We start from the raw sequence: 27,788 nt of genomic DNA, 5'->3' as shown, positions 1-27,788 counted from the left end.
AGTCGCTCCGCGGCATGTGGGATCTTCCCAGACCAGGGCTCGAACCCGTGTCCCCTGCACTGGCAGGCAGATTCTCAACCACTGCGCCACCAGGGAAGCCCTGAATGGACAGTTTTGAGTTTGCAAGGAAATTCAAACAGCTGTGCACATCTATCCACCAAAGTAGGACCATGAAGGGTGAGCTCATGGAGATGTTTATGGAAACTGCTACCTCTGAGGCGACTGAAGTGCTTGTGATTGGCTCAGGGTTGATGTTATTCTGCAAAGACAGTAGTCAGGAAGATAAGCTTGAAGTTTGGAACTTCTGAACAGTTCTGGATCTGTCTGTCAATCTGCTACTTCCACATCATTTTGAGATTAATGGCTTCTTCATTTTTGCATTTCAAATCTCATGTAGGTTCCTCTTTTGTCTAATTCTAACCATACAGCAAGAGGATTCTAGAAAATGTAATTCTAAGCCTCCTATAACATAATCCAGCACAACCATCATTACCCCTAGCTTTCACCCTCATGGTTCCAAGTTCTCTCTTTTCAACTTGAATTGTTGTGTCCAACTTAAAGGAGGAGCAAAGTACAAAAGGTTAAATTACTGACTCTGATGAAACCATCTTTTTTTTGATAATTTTGAACATTTTAAATTTGTATCAACTACTTATTAACCAAAACAATTGTTATATACTACACTAGCCACAAAATGCTTAAGATACATCTCTCAACAGTTAAGGTCAATAACCTGAAAATTTCTAAGTTTTCATAGTAAGGAAGAAGGGTAGAATAGCTACCAGGTAGGCAAATCCCAGGGTCTGCCACAGTAGGCCAGGAAGAAAATCCCAACAAGTACCAAAGTCAATATCACAAGGACCACATGCATTTCATATAGTGGAAATTAATTAGAAACAATAGCAAAGCTAATTTCAAATACACTTACTTGCATATTAAAAAATACACTTTACTTCAGTCTGAGATTTCACAATGGAAGTGAGACAATATACATAGGTGAACCACAATGAAAATAATACATATTGAAAGTTGTGTGAAATAGCTGAAAGAGTACTGGGAGCAAGTTATTACCATAGAGGTTTATATTAGAAAATGAAAACTATAAATTATGAGCTAGGGGATCACTTCAAAGATGAGAGAGATACTGATAAAGCAAGTCCATATTTATAACATTTAAAAAATTTCTCCTCTGGTATTGCTTTCCTTATGCCTAACAAAGAAGAGATGCACCTGAAGGTTTTCCCACATTGATTGCATTCATTGGGTTTCTCTCCAATGTGAGTTTTCATATGTTTTTGGAGTATTAGGGAAAACTAAAGGATTTTCCACATTCTTCAAATTCCTATCTCCCAGTATGAGTTCTCACTTGCTGACTAAAGAATGAGAAAGACCTGAAGGTTTTCCCACATTCTTTACATTTATATGGTCTCTCTTCAGTGTGTGTTCTCATATATGCCCTAAAGTGTTAGGAATTATACTTTCCCACACTTATTACACTTATATGGTTTCTCTCTAATGTGAATTTTCACACGGCTTTGAAAGAATTAGATACAAGTTAAGATTTTCCTACACTTCAAATACTAATAGGATTTCTTTTCAGTGTGAGTTCTTGCAAGTTTCCTAAGTGATGAGGAACAGCCAAAGGCATTCCTGCATTTCATATATCCACAGTGTTTCTCTCCAATTTGTGTTATCACATGTACAGTAAAATATGAAGAATAAAAGGACTTGTCACATTGTTTACAATTATAGGGCCTCTCTCCAATATTTGTACTCATGTGGTTACTAAAAGAGGAAGGGAACTGTGCATTCCTTACATGTATAGAGCTCACTTTTGCTGTTTTCTCACTCGTAATCTTCGAAGAATAAGTGAAGGTTTTCCCACATTCCTTATACTCATAATGCTTCTCTCCAATTCGAGTTCTTAAAGGTACTTTAGGGGATGTAGAAGAAATAAAAACTTTCTCACATTCTTTTACATTCATTGGGTATATTTTCAATATGAGTTCTCACATTTGCAACTAAAGGATGAGGGACAATTGAAGATTTTTCCACATTTTTTACCTTCAAAGAATTTTTCTCCAATGAGAGTTTTCACATTTTCTTAGAGATGAAAGAAATGGAACGCTTTTTCACATTATATAAATATAAAGCCTATTTCCACTGTGAGTTCTTACATGTATAGCAATGCATGAAGAATGAATAGAAGCGTTCCTACATTTTATATATTCATAGTATTCTTCTCCAGTGTGAATTTTCACATGAATCCTAAGATACAAAGAATAGCTGAAGCGTTCTCTACATTTCTAACATTGTTAGGGTTGTGTTCAGTGTGTCTTAACAAGTGAATGATTAATGAAGGCTGTCACACAGCTAGTGAATTCACAGGATTTCTCTTCAGTATGAGTTCTCTTGTGCACATTTAAGTTTGGAAACAGGCTGAAGGCTTTTCCATATTGATTACTCTCATTATAGTTCTCTCCAGTATGAAATACCTTCCACATAGTAGATTTTAAGGTTTTTCTGAAATATTTTCCAATTCGATTTTATTCACAGAGATTCTCCACCATAAGAATTCTTAAATATCTCTCCTGTGTCTGAAACTGATCTGTGCCATGGCAAAAAGGATGATAATTACGTAATAGGAAGCTTTTCACATTGTAGATGAAGTAGTATAATACTAAGTTAAGGTAGACCATGATAAGTAAAGGCTGTGTATTCTTATTCTTAGAGGAAATACCCCCCAAAATGTTACAGGTAAAAAGTCAATTTAGGACATAAAATGGAATACCAAAAAATACAGAATTAAGCCAAAAGAAAACAGAAAACAAAAAAACAAAGGAGTGAAAACAGAGAGTGTGAATTAAAAAATTCAATAGACACAATTATATAAATGATTATATTAAATATAAATAGAATACACTCTCCCATTACAAGGCAGAAATGATAATACTGGAGAAAAAAAAGCAAGATCCAACTCTATGTAGTTTACCAAAGATGAACTTAAAATATAAAGACAGGATGAAAGCAAAAGGATGAAAATAGATATATTATACAAACCCCAAGCATAAGAAATATGGATGACTCTATTAATATCAGATTTAAAGTATTACTAGAAACTAAAAGGGATGTTTCATAGTGCTTAATGTCAATTCAACAAGAAGATAAAATAATCCTACTGATGTGCACATCTAACAGAGCTTCACAATACATGAGGTTTAAAAAAGTGCTAGAACTGAAAGAAGAAACAGACAAATACACAGTTATAGTTGAAGAATTAATATTTTTCTCTCAGCAATTGATAGAACTTGTAGGAAAATGTGGTAAGGATAAAGAATATTTAAACATTATCAAAGCAATTTGGTTTAATTGATATTTACAGAACACTACACACCACAACTGTAGAATACACATTTCCTTCAAGTACACATGCAAAACTTATCAAGACAACCCATATGTTAGATAATAACAACAAAACAGCAAGACTCAATAAATTTCAAAGGACTGAAATTGTACAGAGTAAGTTCTCAGACCAAAACAGAAATATTTTGGATATCAAAAATAATATCCCTGGATATTTGGAAATTAAGCAATACTTCTAGTTAAGCAATAGATCAAAGAAGAAATCAACAGGGAAACTGTAGATAAATTCAAACTTAATGGTAATAAAATCACAATGTATCAAAATTCGTGAAATGCAGCTTAATTAATGCATAGAAAGAAATTTATAACTTTAAATTATATATTTATATATTTTAATCTGTATTAGAAAAGAGTGAACGATCTAACCTTTCAGAGAAACTAGAAAAAGAATAGAAAACTAAACCCGAAGTAGGTATAAGAAAAGAAATAAAAACGTATGAGTGTAAATCAGTGAACCAGAAAACAGAAAGTAATAGGAAAATAATAAAGACAAGATTGGTTTAAAAAAAGAAAGATTAATAAAATTGGTATACTCACTGCAATACTGATAAAGGCAAAAGGAGAGAAAACATGTTTACCAATAACTAGAAGGAAAGAGGGGTACCACTACAGATCCTAAATATATTGAAAAGATAATAAAGGAATATTATCAATAACTTCATGCCAGTGTATTAACATCTTGGGTAAAATGGACAAATTGTTTAAAAACCACAAGTTACCAACTGACACAAGAGGAAATAGAAAACTGGAATTGCAGCATATCTATTTAAGAAGTTCAGTTTGCAATTCAAAATTTCCCCACAAAGAGAACGGTAGCCACACATGGTTTCTGGTAAATTCTATCAAGTACATAAAGAAGAAATAATAAATAGCTTACACAACCTCTTTCATAAAAGAGAGGTGGAATAAACAATCGTCAACTCATTTTATGAGACCAGTATAATCCTGAAACTAAACCTGACAAGGGGATAACATGAAAAAATATAGAGAGACAAATATCTCTCATGAACGTAGATGCAAAAATTCTCAACAATGAAGTGGCAAATATTATCCCCCAATAGATAACACTTTTCACACTGCTGCATGCCACCTGGAAGAAAAACATATAAACAGTTTGCCTGATGAATCACAGCCATACAGGTACTCTTCCGTTCCCAGTCTGCAGGACTCCAGTTTGTCAGATCTCCTTGGATCTTTGTATTCTTCTACTGTTGCTGCTACTAGCTCATATTCAGAATGGAGATGGACTTGATTCAGATCTCACCACTCAGATTTCAGCTGTGACTACCAAAACTACTGCTATGATGGCCATTTGAACTGGCAAGATGGAAACTACCAAAAGGACCAGGACTAGGGTAAGGGAAGCGTCTCAGAAGCAAAATTAATGGGTCACCCAAAAACTCAGTAGTAAAGATAGATACTACTTAATGCAATATTCTAAAAAGTCAAACTTAATGAAATAATTCATGATGAACAAAATATTAATATTTTAAATAAAGACAGGATCCAACCCTACACTTGCACAACTTGGCCTCACCCTAATTCCAGCCCTGACACATCCTGACATCAACTTTATTGTTTCCTGAGCCCACTGGGGAAAAAAGGACCAAGTCTGGTCTACACTTCCCTCCCCTGGGCTGCTCCTTCAAGGTCAAGAGGGCTACTAAGCTTCTAGATCCAATAATGCTGGCACTGTTAAATTTACAAAGAGAAACATCCTTCAGTTTGTAAATATAATCTATTTTAGGATATGTTAGTAATGGCAATTTTACTTTTAAATTTTTAAAATCACATTTCCTTTTTCCATGCAAATTTTAATTTTTTTAAATTTTATTATTTTTTATTTTTTTGGCTGCGCTGGGTCTTCATTGCTGCGCGTGGGCTTTCTCTAGTTGTGGCGAGTGGGGGCTACTCTTCGTTGCAGTGTGTGGGCTTCTGATCGTGGTGGCTTCTTTCTTGTTGTAGAGCGTGGGCTCCAGGCACGTAGGCTTCAGTAGTTGCGGCACGTGAGCCCTGGAGCGCAGGTTCAGTAGTTGTGGCACATGGGCTTAGTTGCTCTGTGGCATGTGGGATCTTCCCGGACCAGGGATCGAACCTGTGTCCCCTGCATTGGCAGGCGGATTCTTAACGACTGAGCCACCAGGGAAGTCCCAGTAATGGCAATTTTATGACATACATTTATGCACTAAAGGGAAAAATATCTTTACAGTGTGGAAAAGCTATGGAAAAGCACTGTTACTCTGGTATATATCTCTGCATATATACCAGAGATGCACCTCTACCATCTGCTAAAGCTACTCCCCTAGACACACACATACACACACGCTCAAATGTACACATATACAAACATACACAAATACACAAACACTCTGGGTGAAGCTAAGGAGTTCTAAAACTTCTTGAGGCAATTCCATCATGTATCATGATAGATTTTTATTGATTTTTCATGATTATGCTGATAAACTGGAAGGAATGCCCTTTTCAAGGTATGCCAGATCAGTCCAAGAAAGACGTAAGTAGGAAGCCTTTGGAGATGCCTTTAAATTCTACACTTTACCAATATTTGTAAAGTAAGACAGGAAAGGAGTAATGGCTCCTGACACACTGAGGCCTCAAAACGCACATCTCTGTGTACTGAAAATGTTGTTAGGAATTTCTGATCCTTCCATCAGGCATATTCTACCAAAACATGTAGACTGCTGATCTGCTTATGAAGATTTTCAGGACTCATATTTAGTCAATTTATTTTACTAAATAAAATTTTTGGCTGTGCCACTTCCCTGCCAGAGAGGGAAACAAGTGTTCTAAACTTCCAGTCGTCTTGTAAGGACACCACTGATGCAGGTTAATAGTATAGCTGGCATTTATCAGGTCACTTTCTCATTCTATTTTCCAAAACTCAACTTTTTGGGTTGCTACCAACCAGGAAGATTCCTTTGAAAGTTCAATTATCTTTGTATGTTTATATTAGTCAAATTGAGAAATGACTGAGTAAAGATATAAAGTCAGCCATAGTAACTCAGAGTACTGTCCCTTGATAACACCTAAGGGAAGGTAAAACTATTTTTCTGAAAAGCATCTCATACATCTTAAACAGACAACATAGGACCTAGTCAGACAACTGTGTAAATCAACCTTTCTCACGAGGAGGAGAGATGTGGCAGCTTGGAATGCATTTGTCTGTAATCAACAGAAAAACTGACTACAGTTGTTTAATCACATAGGGGTTTATTTATAAAGTGCAACATAAAGCCTGGGAGAAGGTAGCATAGAGGTGTTGCAGCAGCTTGACAATGCTGTAAGAAATTCAGGGCCTTTCCATCTTATCATACTTAGTATATAACCTTTGTTCTAGGGTATTCATCTCATGGTTGCCAAGTTGTCTGCTTCAACTCAAGGCTTACTCATCAATACCCATGCCAGTTAAGAAAAAGGAAAATGGGCAGTCCTAAGGAACATGCCACCTCAGATTAGCCCTTTCAAAAATATTTCCCTTAAGCCCAATTCCCAATTATACTTTTACATCAGTAGCAATAACGGAGTTATATGACACTCCTACCTGCAAGAGATTACGGGAATATGAATATTTTGGCCTAGAGTAGGGGAAGGCAAAGAAAAATGGGCTTGGAAATGGCTTTGTTGGTAGCCATTTGTATTCATGTCCTATAGCTGCTGTAACAAATTACCATAAACTTAGTGGCTTAACAACACAAATTTATTATCTTACCATTCTGGAGGTCAGAAGTTAAACTGGGCTAAAGTTAAGGTAGAACTATATTCCTTTCTGGAGACTTTAAGGGAGAATACATTTTCTTGCCTTTTCTAGCTTCTAGAGGCTGTCTGCATTCCCTCATTTGTGGCTCCCTTCTATCTTCAAACTCAGTAATGGCTGGTTCAGTCTTTTTCACAGAACATCACTCTGATACTGACTTTTCTGTTTCCCACTTCCACTCTTATTAAAGGCTCTTGTGACTACACTGGACCCATCTGGATAATCTAGGGTCATCTCCTTATAAGGTTAGCTGATTATCAACCTTAATTCCATCTGCAACTTTAATTCCCCTTTGCCACATAACGTAAGATTTTACAGGTTCCAGAGATTAGGACATAGATACTTTGTGGGGCCATTATTCTCCCTACCACAGTCCACCCTCTGGTCCCCAAAGATTCACATCCATCCCACATAAAAAAACATATTTAAGGTCCTCAAAGATCACATCTCATTATAGTATCGTCTCAATGTGTATGCCTAGTACAAGTAGTGTACACCTGTGACATCCTTGGCTTTCTCTCCAGAACACACTTTCCTAATTTTAGCATCTTTTACAATCTGAATAGGCTGAGAATTTCTCAAATCATCATATTCTGGTTCCTTTTTGCTTAACAGTCCTTCTCTCAATCTGTTTCATTCTTCTCACATTTTACTATAAGCAGCAAGAAGAAACCACGCTGCACTTTCAACCCATGCTTCCTCAGCCCAAATCTCCTCAGCTAAATATCCAAGTTCATTGCTTACAAGTCCTTTTACTCTCACATTTCCACTGCAGGACACAATTCAGCTAAGTTTTCAGCCACTATGTAGCAAGGATTCCATTTCCTCCAGTTTCCAAGAACATTTTCCTCATTTCTTTCTGAGCCTTCATCAGCAGTGACTTTAAACTTTTTTAAAAACTTTTTTTAAATTTATTTATTTTTGGCTGTGTTGGGTCTTTGTTGCTGTGCACGGGCTTTCTCTAGTTACGGCGAGCAGGGACTACTCTTCGTTGCGGTGCACAGAGTGCATGGGCTTCTCGCTGCGGTGGCTTCTCTTGTTGCAGAGCACAGGCTCTAGGCGCGCAGGCTTCAGTAGTTGTGGCTCGCGGGCTCTAGAGCACAGGCTCAGTAGTTGTGGCACACGGGCTTAGTTGCTCCGCGGCATGTGGGATCTTTCTGGACCAGGGCTCGAACCCCTGTCCCCTGCATTGGCAGGCGGAGTCTTAACCACTGTGCCACCAGGGAACATCCATATTACTACCATATTACTACCAAGTAACATCCACATTACTACCAAGTCTCCTAAGGTTTTGATTTAGGTACTCTATAAGGCAATATATGTTTTCTCCACCATACTCCTTACTTCCCTCTGAGTCTTCGCTAGCAGAGTTATTAACATCTGTATTTCAACTAACAGTCTGTCCAAAGCAATCTAGGCTTTTTCCATCATGCGCTTCAAAATTCTTCCAGCCTATGCCTGCTGCTCAATTCCAAAGCAATTTCTGTATTTTTAGTTATTTGTTACAGCAGCACTCCACTTCCAGGTACCAAAATCTGTATCAGTCAGGGTTCAACCAGAGAAACAGAACCAGCAGGAGATATATATTAAGAGATTTATTGCAAGGAAGTGACTTACTTGGTTGGGTGAGCTGGCTAGGAAAGTCCAAAATCTGTAGAGCAGGCAATTAGAAAGAGCAGGCTGGAAGTCTGGGGCATGAGAAGCTGCTGCCCACAGTCAGAATTTCTTCATCTCAGGGAAGACTCAGCTCTGCTCTAAGGCCTTTCAACTGACTGAATCAGGCCCATCCAGATCATCTAGGATACTCTCCCTATTTTAAGACTAACTGATTAGCGACCTTAATTCCTCTGAACCTTAATTTCCTTTTGCAATACAACACAGAATATTCACAGGTTCCAGGGATTAGAATGTGGATGTCTTTAGGGGGCCATTACTCTGCCAACCACACCATTCTATAGTATCCACTTATGAGGCTCCTGGAGATAGGAGTCCTGACAACAGAGCTAATTATTTCTTCAAATCATTCAACTCCCTCACCAACATATCCTTTACTAAGTTTTCTTTGGTTAAGTAATATTAATTCTACAATGCATTTTCTTTCAAATTCCCTATTAACCAGAACAATGTCGTCATCCAAAGGCAAGCAGATATTGGAATGCTGTGTCATCAAAAGCTCCTCTAGGCCCAGAGTTTGGAGCTCACTTGAGAATTCGTCTCCAACAGCAAGGGACAATTGAAGGCAATGCATTACTTGGTCACGTCTAAAGAACTCCTTAAACATAGTCAACCTGGTATCAGTAAACTCTTTAACAGGGTCACAACTTCAGTTAGATATAAGGAAGAACTTACAAGTGTTTTCAAAATTAATTTAGATGAGAAAGAATAGATGATAAATATATACTTGCATGAGATAACATATGCAATATTTCAGAGTGAAAGTCTAATGATTACAAGTATGATTTTTGAAATAAATAGCATGAAATTATACATGTCGCTGCCTATTGGTAAAACAAAAATCCAAACAGAGCTTGGAAGCAATTGGACATAAGTAAACATAAATTGATTCCACTCCAAACAGAAGAGAGGTTATAGACAAGTCTAACTGTGTAAATAATAAAAACATAAAAAACTTCCAGTAATTAAAAAATGAAGTTTGATAAAAAGGGATCAGACATTTTTATGTAGTGTCATATAGTGAGAAATATACTTTTAAAGTTAGAGTTACTTTTATTCTGAGGGGCTAACTTTCATATTATCATTTAGAAATAAATACTAAAAGTTTAATCAGAAATATGAAATTTCCTGATAAAAAATTTTTACTAACAATAAATTGTAAAAATAATTATAGGACAAACAGGCCAACAAAACAATGAGTAGTATTACTAAGAAAAACTAGAAAAGAAGAAAGATAAGTAGCATTAAAGATTACTACTAGGTTAAAAAAGGGAAAGGTGTAGGAGACAAAACTAATGTACGCAGTGGGGAAGTTTCAGATACCTAACTATTCTGAAAGGCTGAACTTCCTTCTGACTTCCTCCCAAGGTCCGATTCTAGAATATTGTGGAAGACAGGCTTCAAGAATTTGAACTCATTACTCCCAGAGCCTCCCGTCAGACACACCTCGTACTGGTAGCTCTGGGACAGGGTCCCCGTGCCGCTGACGTCCACCAGGTGGCCCGGAAAGGGGCCCTCGGGCACCGAGCAGCGACCCACCGAGGCCGCCCCGCCCCGCCTGCACAGCCGCACCGCGACGAACACCAGCACCGAGAAGAGGAAGAGCGACGACACCGACGCCAAGGCGACCACCAGGTAGACGGTGAGCGGGGCGGCGGGCGCCGCGTCCGCCGCTTCCGCTTCCGGGGCCGGCAGGTAGGGCTGCGAGAAGCCGCCCACCAGCAGCACGTGCAGCGTGACGCTGGCCGACAGCGGCGGCTCGCCGTTGTCCTTGACCAGCACCACCAGCCTGTGCTTGGCCGCGTCGCGCTCGCTCAGCAGCCGGGCCGTGCGCACCTCGCCGTTGTGCGCCCACACGCCGAACAGCCCGGGCTCCGTGGCCTTGAGCAGCTGGTACGAGAGCCAGGCGTTCTGGCCCGAGTCGCCGTCCACCGCCACCACCTTGGTCACCAGGTAGCCCGCCTCGGCCGCCCTGGGCACCAGCTCGGTGCAGGGCGCCGAGGCGTTCTGCAGCGGGTACAGCACGAAGGGCGCGTTGTCGTTGTCGTCCGCCACGAGCACGCGCACCAGCGCCTGGCTGCTGAGCGCGGGCGAGCCGCGGTCGGCGGCGCCCACGCGGAACTCGAACGCCCGCAGGGCCTCGTAGTCCAGGGACCTCAGGGCGAACAGGTGGCCGTTGTCCGGGTTGATGGACACCAGGGAGGCCAGGGGCACGTGCGCGTCGAGGGGCGGCAGCAGCGAGTAGGTGACCTGGGCGTTGGCGCCCGCGTCTCTGTCTGTGGCGCGGACGGTGCCGATGTGCAGGGCGGGGCTGTTGTTCTCGCGGACGGACAGGGTGTAGGAGGTCTGGGTGAAGGCGGGGGCGTTGTCGTTGACGTCGCACACCAGTACGGTTATGTTGTGCTGGGTTTTCAGTCTCGGTGTCCCCATATCTGTGACGGTGATGGTGATATTATATTGGGCTTTACTCTCTCTGTCCAGCGCCCCATTTGTTACTAGGGTGTAGAAATTCTCTGCAGATGGTTTCAGGAGGAAGGGGAGATCATCCTGGATGGAGCAAGTCATCCTTCCGTTGTCCCCTGAGTCTCGGTCTCGAATCCTAAACAGGGCCACTTCTGTCTCGGGGGAATTTTCAGGAATGGGGCTGGTAAGTGATGAAATAGTTAGTTCTGGGGAGTTATCGTTAACATCCATCACCTCAATGGAGACAGAGCATTTTCCAGAAAGTCCCCCACCATCAGACGCATCTATATACAGCTCATATGAAGATATTGTCTCAAAATCTAGTTTTTTAATTAGTCGAACTTCTCCTGAAATGCTGCTTAGCTCAAAAGTTGTGCTTATCTCTTGAGAGCTATAAAAAAGAGAATATGATATTTCTCCGTTTGTTCCAGTGTCCAAATCCCTAGCTGAGACCTTGACAACTAGGGTGCCTACAGGGCTGTTCTCTGGGACCTGCACCTGGTAGTGCGTCTGTGCAAACTCAGGGGCGTTGTCATTAACGTCCAAGACCAAGATTCGGACCTGGGCGGTGCCAGACCTGGGCGGAGAGCCGCCATCCAGCGCTGTGAGGGTTAATCTGAGCTCGGCCTGCTCTTCGCGATCCAGCTCTTTGTCCAGCACCAGCTCTGGGTATTTCCTGCCGTCCCCCCAGTTGCGGGTGGAAACATGGAAGTAAGAGTTGTGACTGATATTGTAGTTTTGGATGTTGTTGTTGCCCACGTCCAAATCCTGAGCTGTTTTCAGCGGAAACACGGTCCCAGGAGGGCTAGTCTCTAGGATTTTCAGCGTCATTTCTTTTTCAGGAAACTCAGGAGAATGATCGTTTATGTCTCTCACCAGTAGCTCAGCTCGAAATACTCCCAGTGGCTTTTTCAGTAACACTTGGAAATGCATTACACATGGATCTGTGGGGCCGCACATCTCCTCCCGGTCCAGTTTCTCACTTAATATCAACTCCCCAGTCTGTAGATCAAGCTGCAACCAGGGTTCGTTGTCCTCGGAGACCACCCGGGCTTCTCGCGCAGCTAGCTCCCCCACTCCCAGCCCCAGGTCCTTAGCAAGATTGGCCACAAAGGAGCCGCTCTCAGTTTCCTCCATCACGAAATAGCGACGGGATTCCCAGCCTGCCAGAGCCACTCCCAGCAAGAGAAAGAGAATCAGGACTTGCCTTTGTTTAGGAAAGCGCTCCCCTCCGGCCTCCATCTTTACTCCCACAAACGCCTTTCCAGGAACAGGGGCCAGCTCTACCTTAGGTAGCAATGGGACTGAGACAGTGGTGGATCTCCCAGTGGGTAACCTGTCCAGAAATGTCGGCGAGCAGCATTCCCTAGAGTTTTTGGTCCTGAGCTTTGCTTACAGGTTTTTCTCTTCCGCTGGAGATCTGAGGTAGAGTTCGTAGCATTTCCTGGGCTTTTTTTTTTTTTTTTTTTTTTTTTGACGTCTTAGCCTGCAGCGCCATCATGCGTTGTCTTCGAAAAGAATTGCTGCCATTGCATTCTCTCTGTATATAATAATCTAGATGGCTGTTAGGAGTTTGGAAATGGTTTGGGGGAGATGATGTAATCAGAAAACCATGCAATTATAACTACTCATTCCTTCATTCAAAGGAGTGTGACTGATATCTATGTACTAGGCTCTGAAATACATCAGTAAGCAATCCAGACATTGTCCCTATCTTCTAGAACCTGTCGTCTGGGTGGGGTATTCTGAGGAGAACTGAGAAGTGAAAGAAGACTTAAAAGTGATCAGTCATCTTGTAAAAATAACCATATATACCTATGTGATTTCTTAAAGTTCTCTCAGCAAAAAGTTTGAATTCCTCTAGATTTCCTTTCAAATTCTAGGCACCCTATGTGCCAGAATTGTGGTTTCCATTGGTTGAATCACATCAAGGAAAAAGCTATTAGTTCATTCCAATTTATAATACCCTTTCTACATAAGGTCTGAGATTTTATGATTTTATGAAACTTTCAAACTGTGGAAAAATGCATATGAGGGCAGCTCCCATACCTCCTCCTGCTTTTTCTCCCTAGCATTGGTCACCATCTTATACAGCATATATGTACACATTTAATTCTTTCTTTTCTATGTCACCCTTGAGTTTAAGAACTTTGTTTTGTTCACTTCTACATCCATCAACATCTACAATAGTTCCTGGCACCTAGTAGATACTCAACAAATATTTGCTAAATAGATCAATGAATAAATTAATTTTACAATTCTGATAGATGGATTCTCCTCCTAATGTAGAAGCCCCGTTTTGCTAACATCCTAGTTCATTGTATGAGCTAAATAAACAAGACAGCATGTTCTCAAGTGACTTTTTTTCTATGCTGCTTTGAATAGTAATTTGAAATAATTCAAAATGATCTAAAATGTTTTTTCACTGAATGACAAAATACCCTGGTTCCCCTAAGCAAAGGAATATATTATAAAAAAGAAAGAACATAATAACAAGGCTATAATGAGCCTACAAATAAGGCATACATCTCTTAGAACACAGTTTACATTATCAGTGTTATTTTGCAGTAAAGCTATTATGACACTAATGATATTCAAAAACTTATATAGTAGAATTTTCTAAGAATTTCTAATTTCTATTAAACACTCCAAAGACTGTACAGTTTGGATATATCCATCAATTCTTCTCAAAATTGTATATTCTAACAAACGCTTGTTCTTGTCCCTTATAGACTACTAATATTCCACAGCCTTTTGATCCTAAATATTACATTAATATGAAAACCACAATTTTTAACATCTCAAATTAATAGTAAGGTCCAATCCATGGAAGCATATCTAAAAGTGCTTTTGATTAGAGAACAAATCCACTTAGCTATCTTATTTAGAGGGAAATTTATTTAAAAATTTCGTATTTATTTCCAAAAGCTCAAGAGAGAAAGCACATTTGGGAGCGACTGGAAAATCCAAAATGAGGCATCTCCTTCCTTTTTGTCTCTAAGTAGATTGGCTTTCTGTGCTTCTTTCATGTATTTAGCCAACATGCTATCACTTTCTTGTTGAGTTTCTAACAGAGATACTATAACCAGTTTCTAAAGTCATTTTTTTAAGCATAGATAATCAGATTGGGTCAGTTTGGATCAGTAATGTCTACCACCTTGTCTTGTTGTTTGAAATCACAGAGGGAGATGGGTCATATAAAATAAACATGGCTGCAACAGTACATTTTTACTGAAGAGAGAAGTTTCCAGAAAAAGATGGGGTGGGCTAGACAGACACCGCAAAAGGAATCTATTATTTAAATATCCTAAAATAACCTAATAATCTTTCAATACTACTCATATATATTATATACTGCAGGCTGATAAGAAAAAACACCTTTAAGTATAGGATAAATTGCAGTCTTTTTCCACTTAATACTACTGTGAAACAAAAACATGCCATTTTTTCAGATATTTCTCCATTTAAAAGTTTAAGACAAGGAGGCATAATATCATATTAAACAGAAGATTTACTAATAATTCATTATATTTGTATCATGCTCATCTCCTAAGTAACCACAACATCAAAAATTTAGAAAAAGTTTCTGGACAACAGTCAGAGAATGGGTTTGGGGTCATCTTCAAATCAATAGTGCTTGATGATGAAAAGTTGAAAAACTAACAAATATTCATGACTTTTCAGTACTGAAGTAAAATTGAAAGTTCTTTGTCTCCATCAAAATAGAAATAATAGAGTAAGTATGAGTATATTCTCAAATAAAATTTCTAATCTCCTTAACTAGCAAAATGAAATCAGAGAAAAAAATCAAGAAATTCTATATGGCCCAAAAAGCTAATGGAAACAGTATATTTAGAGAAAACTAATTTTCATCCCGAATGCTCTGAAAAACCAAAAAATTCCTAATTGAATCCAAAACCATTTATAAAGTTTGAGTTTTCCTCTACATCATTTACAGACTCCTGATGATTGGAGGCAACAGACTTCAGAAACTTGAACTCGCTGGTCCGAGAGCCCCCCTTCAGACACACCTCGTACTGGTAGCTCTGGGACAGGGTCCCCGTGCCGCTGACGTCCACCAGGTGGCCCGGAAAGGGGCCCTCGGGCACCGAGCAGCGACCCACCGAGGCCGCCCCGCCCTGCCTGCACAGCCGCACCGCGACGAACACCAGCACCGAGAAGAGGAAGAGCGACGACACCGACGCCAAGGCGACCACCAGGTAGACGGTGAGCGGGGCGGCGGGCGCCGCGTCCGCCGCTTCCGCTTCCGGGGCCGGCAGGTAGGGCTGCGAGAAGCCGTCCACCAGCAGCACGTGCAGCGTGACGCTGGCCGACAGCGGCGGCTCGCCGTTGTCCTTGACCAGCACCACCAGCCTGTGCTTGGCCGCGTCGCGCTCGCTCAGCAGCCGGGCCGTGCGCACCTCGCCGTTGTGCGCCCACACGCCGAACAGCCCGGGCTCCGTGGCCTTGAGCAGCTGGTACGAGAGCCAGGCGTTCTGGCCCGAGTCGCCGTCCACCGCCACCACCTTGGTCACCAGGTAGCCCGCCTCGGCCGCCCTGGGCACCAGCTCGGTGCAGGGCGCCGAGGCGTTCTGCAGCGGGTACAGCACGAAGGGCGCGTTGTCGTTGTCGTCCGCCACGAGCACGCGCACCAGCGCCTGGCTGCTGAGCGCGGGCGAGCCGCGGTCGGCGGCGCCCACGCGGAACTCGAACGCCCGCAGGGCCTCGTAGTCCAGGGACCTCAGGGCGAACAGGTGGCCGTTGTCCGGGTTGATGGACACCAGGGAGGCCAGGGGCACGTGCGGGTCGAGGGGCGGCAGCAGCGAGTAGGTGACCTGGGCGTTGGCGCCCGCGTCTCTGTCTGTGGCGCGGACGGTGCCGATGTGCAGGGCGGGGCTGTTGTTCTCGCGGACGGACAGGGTGTAGGAGGTCTGGGTGAAGGCGGGGGCGTTGTCGTTGACGTCGGACACCAGCACGGTTATGTTGTGCTCGGTTTTCAGCCTGGGGGTTCCCATATCTGTGACGGTGATGGTGATGTTGTACTCGGCTCTTTTCTCTCTGTCCAGAGGGCTCTCTGTTACCAAGGTGTAGAAATTTTTGAAGGTAGGCTTCAAGAGAAAGGGGAGATTGTCCTGAATTGAGCAAACCATCCTCCCGTTGTCCCCAGAGTCTTGGTCTCGTAGGCTAAAAACAGCGACTACCATTTCAGGTGACGAATTTTCCGGTATGGGGCTGGTAAGAGATGTTATGACTATTTCTGGTGGGTTGTCATTCACATCTACAACACTAACTAAAATTGCTGATTTTCCTGAAAGGCTCCCACCGTCAATGGCCTGAATATTTATTGTATAAGACTTAATTAACTCGAAATCCAGAAGTGCTTTTAAACGGACTTCGCCAGAAATGGGATGAATTTCAAATGTTTTCCGTATGTCTCTGGAGACGTGGGAAAATGAATAAGATAGTTCTCCATTTAGTCCTGCATCTAAATCTGTAGCAGACACCTTGACGACCAAGGAGTCCAGAGGGCTGTTTTCTGGTACCAAAACCTCATAGACGGACCTCTCAAACTCTGGGGCATTGTCATTGATATCTGAGACCAACACACGCACCAGTGCAGTTGCAGACCTGGGCGGAGACCCACCATCCAGGGCTGTTAGTGTTAATCTAAGTTCAGGCTCCTTTTCTCGATCCAGAGGTTGGTCCAGCAACAGCTCTGGGTATTTTCTACCCTCCTCACTGTCTTGCAGTTTAAGGTGGAAATGAGGATTGGGGCTTAATGTGTAGTTTTGAACAGCATTCTTTCCTACATCCAAGTCCTGAGCGCTATCCATTTGGAATGACGTTCCTGGAGTAGTACTTTCTGAGATTTTCAGAAGTATATGTTTGTCTAGAAACGTGGGAGTGTGATCATTTATGTCTTTGACCCGAAGCTCAGCTCGAAAAAATTGCAAAGGATTTTCAAATAATACCTGGAAATTTAATATGCATGGCTCGGTGAGATCGCAAAGCGCCTCCCGGTCCAGTTTCTCATTTAAGATCAAGTTGCCAGTCTGCCGATCCAACTGCAAGTATGGTTTATAGTCATCAAAGATGACTCTGGCCCCCCGCGCAGCCAGGTCTTCCACGCCCAAACCTATGTCTTTCACCACGTTGCCTATAAAAGAGCCGATCTCCGTTTCCTCTGCCACAGAATAGCGCCAGGTCTCTGAACACACCAAAGACCCTCCCAGGAAAACAAAGAAAAGCAGCGCTTGCCTTATCTGCTGAGGGCTTCCTTCTCCCGGCTCCATGGCTCCCTAGCCAAACGTCTTTCCGCGGAAATATTTCAATTCAGTCTCAAACTGCTCCTCTCAGCTATTAGCCTGGACTATAGAGAATCTATAGACTTGCAATTCGGTGGCGAGGGCGTTGTTGGCTCCCTAGGTTTCTCTTGAAAACCTCTTTTTATCACCACTGCTTCTCTGGAGCTCTCAGTTCCAGTGCTTCACGGTAACCAGAGCATCTGATGGTACAAAAATTTCCCCATCTTATCCTGCAGCGCCACCACGCGACTCTGCAGAGTCTCAGGTTTTAAACAAAGCCAAATAAGTTTGAGACAAAATATTAATTTATCTTGCGTGTTTGTTGATGACTCTGAATTATACTTTCTCCTATATTCCTATTTTCTTTTCTCAGTTTTGTTGTGATGCTGTTACTATTCAGTCTTTAACACAATAAACCACAATCTCTAGAGCTGTGGTGGCTATAAAAAGCATATTTAAGATATAGTCCCAACCTCAAATAAGTTATGCTATCTCTGTGCAGACGACACAACTAAACAATTAAAACAACTAAAAATAGTTAAGAGGACTTTTTTATGTAATTGACTTAGTGAGCAAGAGGTTCCCAGGAAAATTGGAAACGGGAACCAAAGATCTTAGTCTTCTTCAGATATCAGCAAATATGCTTTGAAAAGACAATAAAGATAATGTCATGTATTTAAAACTGAACTGGTATGTACAAATAATTGTTTTGGGGAGGCTGGACATTTCAGGCTGGGTAAATGGTACTGTTTATTTAGGGATACTCCATAAGTGTAGTCGAAAGTAAGTGCTCAACAGTAGTGAATAATGTAAGATATGTCCAGTTTCTGTCAACATTTTAAAAAAGTTGAACAAACTAGAACCCAGTTCAGTTGTGGAACTGAATTCTGCTTTGTAGACCCAGGACTTCCAGAGACATAATTCTAAATATATTATCATCCATTCATTAATTTTTTCAGCAAATATTTATTGAGCATACACTTTGTGTTAGGAATAGAGTGGTAAACAGACAGACATAGTTTCTGTCCTGAAAGATGGAGGCAGAAAAGTGGTCACACATTTAAAATAGAGCATAATGAATGCCATGATAGCAAAAGTTCATGCTAATATAAGAGCATAGATGAGGGTCATCTAACCAGGATTTGAAGTAGAGGAAAGACTTTTCCGGAAAAAGTTTATTCTAATTTGATACATGAAAAACGAGTTTGAGTAATCCAAACAAAAACTGGGTGTGGGGTAAAATTTCCAGCAAACTAAAAACATGATTGTGCAAATCCAAAAATGAAAGAAGTATTTTGGAAGAACTGAAATAGGATCAGTATGGCTGAGCCATAGAATAAGAGGAGAGAAATGGTGAGAGTTGAGATTGGAAAGATCAGCAAGTATTTTGTAAGCCATGCCAAGTCATCTGGAATCTACATCAATGGAAATGCAAGATTATTAAAGTGTTTTAAATAGAAAAGTGACATGACCGTGTTCTTATTTTTCAAGAAGATCATCCTGTTTCAGAGTTGAAGATAAATCACAGAGGAGTTAAGACTAGAGGCAAGGGATGGATTAGAAGTTGTTCCATTAATACAGGTAAGAGATAATATTGCTGTCACCTAGAAATGCACTTATAGAGTTGTATTAGAATGATAAAGATAAAATATACAGGATATGGTGATTAGACACAGAGTAGAATAAGGAGTAGAAGTCAATGTACTTTTTTTCAGGCTTAGGGAACTGGGAGAGTGTTAGTGCTATTAACTGATAGAGTAAACACAGGAAGAGGAGAAAAGAGGAACATGTTTAGAGCTAGAGAAGACGTTTAGTTTTGAGGAATGGAAAGTTTTAATTTAAAACATGTTGAGTTTGAGGTGTCCATAGAGTAGCCATATAAATTGTTACATAAATGATCTTACATTATATAAATTAAGTTGAGGAAAGAGGTTTGGGCTGCAGAGACAAATGTGGGATTTATTGGTATCAGTGGTGATTGAAGCCCTTTGAGAAAGAATGTAAGTTGTAGATTAAGAGAAGTATGTTTGAATTTGTGATTTCAGAGGTGCAGCTCTAAAAGACTACCATCTTCAGAAATTGGCCATGGTCTTATAGATCTACTAGACTAGGGTAGAATTAGATGTCACTAGAGATGAAGAAGGCTAGAAACAGAGTGGGTCAAACTCCTGGACTCAGAACTGTGGCAAGGGAGGGACAGAGTAAAACTATGAAGTTATATTTGAAAAATAGCTTTATACCACTTCTTTCCCATGATCTTGATTAATTTAAAACCAACTGACATCCAGTTGATTTGATTCTCTCATTTGATGACTCATATGCAGAGACTATTTAGGCAGGAAGGTTTACTGATTTCTTTCAGCACTTGGATGGTATCTTTCTTTTAGTTTCCATTAATACTGTTGAGAAATTGTCAAATGGAACATAGATTTCAGTCTGTCATGTGTTTAAAGATTAAATGTCTTTTTCCTATGACTTTTCTTTAAAAAATCTTATCCTTGTCTTTCTGAAATTTCACAATGATGTTTCCAGGTATGGTTATCTTCCATTTATCCTGTTAGGTTTATTTGGGTCTACTGAATCTGTGCATTAAGGTTTTCATCAATTCTGGACAATTCCCAGCCATTATTCTTTCTCATCTCTCCTGAAATTCTGGTTAAATATATGTTAAACTTTTTTACTCTGTTCTGCATTTCTAACCACCTCCTCCATATTTTCCACCTTATTAACCCTCTGAGCTATATGTGGGATAAGTTATAGTTTGACCTATCTTTCGCTCCACAAATTCTTTATTTCACTGCATCTAGTTTTCTATTAAACCTTTTATTCAGTTTAAAATTTTGATTTTCATATTTTTCAGTTCTAGGAGCTCTATTTGGTTCTTTCCTAATCTTTCACATTTTATTGTTTCTTGTTCCCTGTACATTTTCAGGTGTAACTTTTATTTCAGTTAAAGTTGTTAGCTTCTTATAGACTGTTTCTGATAATCAAAATATTTGAAGTGTTTGCAAGTTTATGTGTGTTTGCAAGTGTTTTATGTTTTCTGCTGGCTCTCACTCATGGTGTCATGTTTCCTTGTGCGTGCAGTTATCTTTATGTTCAAGTTAAGAACATAAAAATTATTTATATGAATAATTCTAGGATTAAGATGAATAAACTTCTTTCATAGAAGGTCTGCATTTGGTTCTATCAGGATCTGGGAGCACTACTTGTCAATGACCACCTTAAATCAAGTTCAACGCTGGAACTCAAGTTCAAGGCTGAAATTGCATACAAGGGCTCATCCATTCCCAGTTTAATACTACCATAAAGGTGTCGTTCTTAGGATTCCATATTTATTAAAGTGAGGGTCGGGTCTTCTATCAGCTTCTCAGTTTGTCAGGCTTTGATTTCCTCCCCCATATACACCGTCAAAATAGAGGTTCACCTATCCCAGAATTCCAATTGTTCCCAAGGAAAAAAGTGGATTTGGGGCTGATTTTCTCTCTCTGAGTTACCTTTAAACGTTAACTGTGACCTGACAATATATTAGTGTTTTATTAGCTATTTTTTTCAGTGGAAGTGTTGGTGTACATAATGTATACCACCCTTATTAAAAAGGTAAACTCTTAAGGATATTGTTATGTCTTAAAATGACAAGCAAATTCTTAGCTTTCATGGAGTATGGGAAATTGATCTTATTGAGAGGATAGAGAAATAATGTTTTTTTTTAAAACCAACTTCATCTGATCAATACTAAATCAACTCTATAATGCTGCAATCAATTTAAACAGTGTCTTATCATTGACATTGGTATAGCTCACACTTCTGTCTGCACTCCTATGTAGAAACACACATCTTCTTTCCTACATTTGTTCCTTCTTCTCTTCTTCCAATGTTTATATATTTGTATATTTCTATAAGTTTGAGATATTATGTATTATATGGATATATATGGTACGTACAGTAAATCTCAGGCTCTTTCTTCCTTTTGAAACATTTGGAATTTATTAATGTGGTTGTCTGTACACCTAGTTCACTCCTTTCGATCACTGCATAATAATCCTTCACAAACATGTTCCACATTTTATTTATCAATTGCTTTACTGATGGATATGTAGATAGGCTCCTATTCTTTGCTTTCCCAAGATGAACATTATCATGCACTTCATTTTGTAAAGCTGTGTAAGAATTTTCTGGCTTATATGCCCCAAAGTAGGATTGCTGTATCATAAAGTATGTACATACTAAATTTCATTAAATACTATTGAAACTCCTTCAAAATGGGGTGTATATGCAATTTCCTATGGTTCCACTTGATGGAAATTTGTCATCTTTACTAATGCTATGGGTATAAACTGCTATTTTATCATGTGTATCAGCAACTAATGAGGTTGAGCATCACTTCATGTTCTTCTCAGACTTTCTGTTTTCCCCTCTTTTGAATTACCTTTCCCTTTTGTCCTTTTAAAAATATTCTATTGGCTCTCCCGACTTTGACTTTTGCTATCTGCAAGACTTATCTGAATAATCTAAATATTAATCCTTCTCAGTTAAAATGCTGCAAGTAGCTTCTCCCTGTCATCTGCTAGCTTGTCTGGGCTATCCTCTAGTTTTGAGGTAGTAATATTTGTCAATTTTTATCCTTATTGTTTGCACTTTTAAAGCCTTGTTTAAGAAATCGAAATCAATAATAAGGTCATAAAGATATTTTTACTTAGACTTGTTACATTTTTTCCAATTAAATATTTCAAATTCACCTCTTGGATCCACATGAAGTTTATTTTTATATCACATGAGATAAGGATTTTGTTTCTTTGTATAGTGAGCCAGTTTTCCCAATAACATTGCTAAGTAATCAGTCTCTTCCCCCCTACCCCAAGTGATTTTGACACCTCTTCAATCATCACCAAATTTTCTTATATAAAATATCTGACACTGAATTCCATTCTATCTGGTAGTGTACAAGTTTGTTTCTGTACCATTCAAATAGGATATTTTGTTATCTGCTCTTACTCTTATGCATAAGAAGCATAAGCTTTGCTTCTTATGACTCTGAGAGATAAAGAGGGCCCAAACATTCTTTTTCAGGATTGTACTGCTTAAATGTCTATTTAATAAAATTCTCACAACTAGTAAATATCTGTTGCAACACAAAATAAGACCAGGAAAAACTGCATGAAGCAAAGAAAAAAATTCCTAAGAAAACTGGAATTTGTTTTAGCCATTTCACAATGTCAAGCAAAATTGCATTTTACTATATCATCTAGTCTACAATATTTAATTTTATGAGAGAAATCACAGAAATGTATATGCACAGTAGCTCTATATCCACACTACATTCTAGTTACCAAAGTGTCCACTGAACTGTACACTAATAGATTGGAGACATTATAATTTGGAACACCATGAGACATCTATAAACCATTAATATAGACCCATTCCTTCTTTGTGAACATCTGAGAAAGGCCACAAAGTATTAAGGATTTTTTTATATTTACTTTAAAAAATCAATAGAAAAGTGAACCTAATTTATTTTTCTACCAGTTTGAATTTTCATTTTAATTTCTTAAGAAGTTTTTATCTGTACTCTTCTGATGGAGGAGTATTTACTTAAGATGATACCATGAACATATGAGTTACGTAATGAACAATATAAAATAATACAAATTTAAACCAGCAAATGTGGTATATTGAAAGAAAACAAAATAGCAACGTAAAATCCCGGAACATTATAAGACTCCTCCCCCAAAACAGCATCAACTACAACAGTAAAAAAGGAAAATTACTTAAGAAATCAATAATTTTCAGTGTGGTCACTTTTATCTTGTCATAAAGTGAATTCTTGAAAAACACTATATAACAACAAACAAACAAATAAGATACCCTACTACTGAATACTGGAGAGGTGGCACTTTTACCCTTTATGATGAAAATTTTCAATGGGAATAGTGCAGTAAAATCCAATATACTTTCCACCCAGCTTCAACAGCACTTTTAATTTTTGCTGTATCTATGCTTTGATGAAATGTCTAGAAGTAAATTACATACATTGTGGCATTTGCTCTTAATACTTGAGTTTGCACCTCCAAATAATAACATTGTCTTGCATAACAATGCCATTATCAGAACAAAAAATTAGCAATAACTCCATTAATATGACATTTTGACCAAATATATGAAAAAGCAGAACACATTATTTTTCCATGTCATTATAGCCACAAATAAAGATTTTTAAAGCAACTGTGAGGAGAACATGAGAAATGATAATGCATGCAACTACCGTCCAACGTAAAATCTACTACAGATTGGCAAAATGGATCCACAGTTTGCCAAGAATGACAAAAGATTAGAAGTTTAAAGTAAATTATTTTATTGAATGTTGAATCCAAAGCTATTCCTAAAGTTCTCATTTTCCCCTATATGCCTACCGGTGTCTTGGACTGGAAGATTAGGGATAATCGGCTTCAGAAATTTAAACTCATTCGTCCCAGTACCTCCCATGAGACACACCTCGTACTGGTAGCTCTGGGACAGGGTCCCCGTGCCGCTGACGTCCACCAGGTGGCCCGGAAAGGGGCCCTCGGGCACCGAGCAGCGACCCACCGAGGCCGCCCCGCCCCGCCTGCACAGCCGCACCGCGACGAACACCAGCACCGAGAAGAGGAAGAGCGACGACACCGACGCCAAGGCGACCACCAGGTAGACGGTGAGCGGGGCGGCGGGCGCCGCGTCCGCCGCTTCCGCTTCCGGGGCCGGCAGGTAGGGCTGCGAGAAGCCGTCCACCAGCAGCACGTGCAGCGTGACGCTGGCCGACAGCGGCGGCTCGCCGTTGTCCTTGACCAGCACCACCAGCCTGTGCTTGGCCGCGTCGCGCTCGCTCAGCAGCCGGGCCGTGCGCACCTCGCCGTTGTGCGCCCACACGCCGAACAGCCCGGGCTCCGTGGCCTTGAGCAGCTGGTACGAGAGCCAGGCGTTCTGGCCCGAGTCGCCGTCCACCGCCACCACCTTGGTCACCAGGTAGCCCGCCTCGGCCGCCCTGGGCACCAGCTCGGTGCAGGGCGCCGAGGCGTTCTGCAGCGGGTACAGCACGAAGGGCGCGTTGTCGTTGTCGTCCGCCACGAGCACGCGCACCAGCGCCTGGCTGCTGAGCGCGGGCGAGCCGCGGTCGGCGGCGCCCACGCGGAACTCGAACGCCCGCAGGGCCTCGTAGTCCAGGGACCTCAGGGCGAACAGGTGGCCGTTGTCCGGGTTGATGGACACCAGGGAGGCCAGGGGCACGTGCGGGTCGAGGGGCGGCAGCAGCGAGTAGGTGACCTGGGCGTTGGCGCCCGCGTCTCTGTCTGTGGCGCGGACGGTGCCGATGTGCAGGGCGGGGCTGTTGTTCTCGCGGACGGACAGGGTGTAGGAGGTCTGGGTGAAGGCGGGGGCGTTGTCGTTGACGTCGGACACCAGCACGGTTATGTTGTGCTCGGTTTTCAGCCTGGGGGTTCCCATGTCAGTGACGGTGATGGTGATGTTGTACTCGGCTCTTTCCTCTCTGTCCAGTGCTTTTTCTGCAACTAGAGTGAAAAAGTTCTTGAAGGTCCGTTTCAGAAAAAATGGGAGGTCATCTTGAATAGAGCAAACGACCCTCCCATTTTCCCCAGCGTCTTGGTCTCGGACACTAAAAAGAGCCACAAGGGTCTCTGAGGCGCTCTCTGGAATAATCTTTGTAATTGATGACATGGTCACTTCTGGTGGATTGTCATTTATATCTATTACTTTAACCAGAAGAGTGCATTCTTCCGAAAGACCCCCACCATCTGTTGCCTGAATATTTATAATGTATGACTGTATTGCTTCAAAATCCAAGCGTGATCTCAAATGAACTTCCCCAGATAGTGGATTGATTTCAAATGTTTTACGAATATCTTCTGATGCATGAAAAAATGTGTAAGATATTTTCCCATAGTTTCCTGAATCCAAATCCTTAGCAGAGATGGTGATAATCCAGGAGCCAACAAGTGTGTCCTCCAGGACCTGCACCTCATAGAGCCTCTGAGGAAACTCTGGGGCATTGTCATTGATGTCCAAGACCTTGATGAGGACCAAAGTTGTCCCAGACCTGGGCGGGGATCCACCATCCAGTGCTATGAGTGTTAATCTGAGCTCAGGCTCCTCCTCATGGTCCAACGCTCTGTGCAGGACCAGTTCAGGGTATATCTTTCCGTCACCACTGTCTTGAATTTTAATGTAGAAGTGAGAATTCGGGCTAACTGTGTAGTTTTGGAGACTGTTGCTTCCTACATCCAAATCTTGGGCACTCTCCATTAGGAATGTGGTTCCAATAATGGTACTCTCTGATATTTTAATAACTATTTCCTTGTCAAGAAATGTAGGGGAGTGATCATTTATATCTTTGATATGCAGCTCAGCCCGAAAAAACTGTAAAGGGTTTTCCAGTACCATCTGAAAATGCAGCACACAGGGCTCCGTGGAGTCACACAGCTCTTCCCGGTCCAGTTTCTCACTTACGAGCAAATCCCCAGTCAGCAAATCGAGTTGCAAATGCTTTTCATTATCATCACATACTACCCGCGCCTCCCGCGAGGAGAGCTCCTCCACCCCAAGCCCCAGATCCCTTGCCAGATTGGCCACAAAAGAGCCAATTTCTGTTTCCTCTGCCACAGAATAGCGCACAGACTCAGGACCTGCCTGAGACAATCCCAGTAAAACAAAGATAATCAGAACTTGCCTTTTCCGCAGAACGAGTGCCCCTCCGATCTCCATGGTTTCTTCAAGAAAACTCTTTTGTGGAAAAATTTAAGTTCAGCTCTAATTTTGCAAGCTGAGGCTCTGATTCTTTTTTTAGTTGGAAACTTCTGGAGGGTATATAAACCTCCAGCAGGTCTGTAGGTGAAGCTCCTTAATATCACTCTTTTCAGTGGGTTGTATGTTCTCTGTTCCCGTGAATAATGGAGCCCACAGTGTTGTAGAAGCACTCTTTTCATCTTATCCTGCAGCGCCACCATGCGTCTCTATGAATTTTTTCAGTAGAATTTTTTTTTTTCTCTTTGAACAAGTAATTCATAAATTCATCTGGAGTATTTTAAAGCAAATCCCAGACATCACGTATTTTTACCTCTAAATACTTCACTAAGTATCTGTAATAGATAAGGACTTTAAAAATATATACTATACCACTATCACAATCTACAAATTTAGTGCTGGTAGCTTAATATAATTTATATTCAGTCTGTATTTGGTTTTACACATTTTCCTCCAAAATATTTTTTACTGTTGGTTTGTTTGAATCAGTATTTAAACCAGGTTCATGAAGTGCACTGATTTATCACTGTTTTGAATGCCCGACAAGAAGAACCATTAAAATGTCCTGAACTGAAGAAATTATATTTTATTCAGGCCATTTATTGAGTAATTGCAAATATATTCTCCCCTACACTCTTGTAAACACTTATAGATTTCAGTCAATTATAGTTAGTAATGTCATTGCTTTTTTCGCTTGTATATTTTTAAAAATGCATATGTGTGTCTTTATGGAGCTCACAGGCTAGAAAATTTGGCAGGCAAGTAATTAAAATATGCCAGAATGTATGCACAGGTAAATAGTAATATATAAATACCAAGAAGGGACATCTTATACCTAGGAGACAGCATTGCATAGTGGTTATGAACATGGATTCTGGAACCAAAATGTCTACATTAGAATCCTAGTTCTGCTACTCACTGTCTTAAGTCTTGGGTAAGTTATGTACCTCTGCTTCCTTAACTGTAAAATAGGGGTAATAATAGTGTTTACCTCGTAGGATTATTATCATAGGAATCTAAAGAGTTAATTTTTACAAAGTGGCTAGTAAGTGCTTGTTAAGTGCCTGTTAAAATAAATAAAATCTAATCCATATTTTTGGACATCACTGAAACCTTTCCTAAGGTATTGAACTACAAGTTGTGATCTGGAGGAGCCATTCAGGAGAAGAAGAAGTGTTTTGAACAGATATTTTAAGGAAACAGGGAAGTTAAATATGCCTCGAGCTTTAAACCATGGAAGGGGGAGAATGTTAAAATGAGATTGGGGGAAAAAAGCAGAGTAAGGACATAAACAATTATATGAGTTATATAGCATGCATTTTAAAATTTATCCTAAAGGCAATTATAATACAATGTAGGAT

At 40.7% G+C, this 27,788-nt stretch overlaps 4 protein-coding genes across 4 annotated transcripts in view; all 4 read right to left on the bottom strand.

The window, feature by feature from the left end:
* LOC137758502 (protocadherin beta-4) overlaps positions 1–27,788 on the bottom strand; it is a 114,674-nt gene that overhangs the window by 12,785 nt on the left and 74,101 nt on the right. The window lies entirely within an intron of this gene.
* Positions 10,059–12,737, bottom strand: LOC137758501 (protocadherin beta-15-like). The gene has a single exon (XM_068534519.1). The coding sequence runs from the start codon at positions 12,572–12,574 to the stop codon at positions 10,193–10,195; it is 2,382 nt and encodes a 793-aa protein (XP_068390620.1). The 5' UTR covers positions 12,575–12,737; the 3' UTR covers positions 10,059–10,192.
* LOC137758500 (protocadherin beta-18-like) lies at positions 15,235–17,764 on the bottom strand. The gene has a single exon (XM_068534518.1). It carries the CDS (start codon positions 17,623–17,625, stop codon positions 15,235–15,237), a length of 2,391 nt encoding a protein of 796 aa, XP_068390619.1. The 5' UTR covers positions 17,626–17,764.
* On the bottom strand, positions 23,909–26,554 carry LOC137758499 (protocadherin beta-14). Its single transcript, XM_068534517.1, has one exon. It carries the CDS (start codon positions 26,386–26,388, stop codon positions 23,989–23,991), a length of 2,400 nt encoding a protein of 799 aa, XP_068390618.1. The 5' UTR covers positions 26,389–26,554; the 3' UTR covers positions 23,909–23,988.

Source organism: Eschrichtius robustus, chromosome 2 (genome assembly GCF_028021215.1).
Source record: "Eschrichtius robustus isolate mEscRob2 chromosome 2, mEscRob2.pri, whole genome shotgun sequence".
Classification (NCBI taxonomy): domain Eukaryota; kingdom Metazoa; phylum Chordata; class Mammalia; order Artiodactyla; family Eschrichtiidae; genus Eschrichtius; species Eschrichtius robustus.
This window is presented reverse-complemented; position numbering and strand designations above follow the sequence as displayed.

Bases quoted from the DNA above. Each gene is read 5' to 3' on its own strand.
- LOC137758501 (XM_068534519.1), bottom strand. From the start codon at position 12,574: ATGGAGGCCGGAGGGGAGCGCTTTCCTAAACAAAGGCAAGTCCTGATT.
- LOC137758500 (XM_068534518.1), bottom strand. From the start codon at position 17,625: ATGGAGCCGGGAGAAGGAAGCCCTCAGCAGATAAGGCAAGCGCTGCTT.
- LOC137758499 (XM_068534517.1), bottom strand. From the start codon at position 26,388: ATGGAGATCGGAGGGGCACTCGTTCTGCGGAAAAGGCAAGTTCTGATT.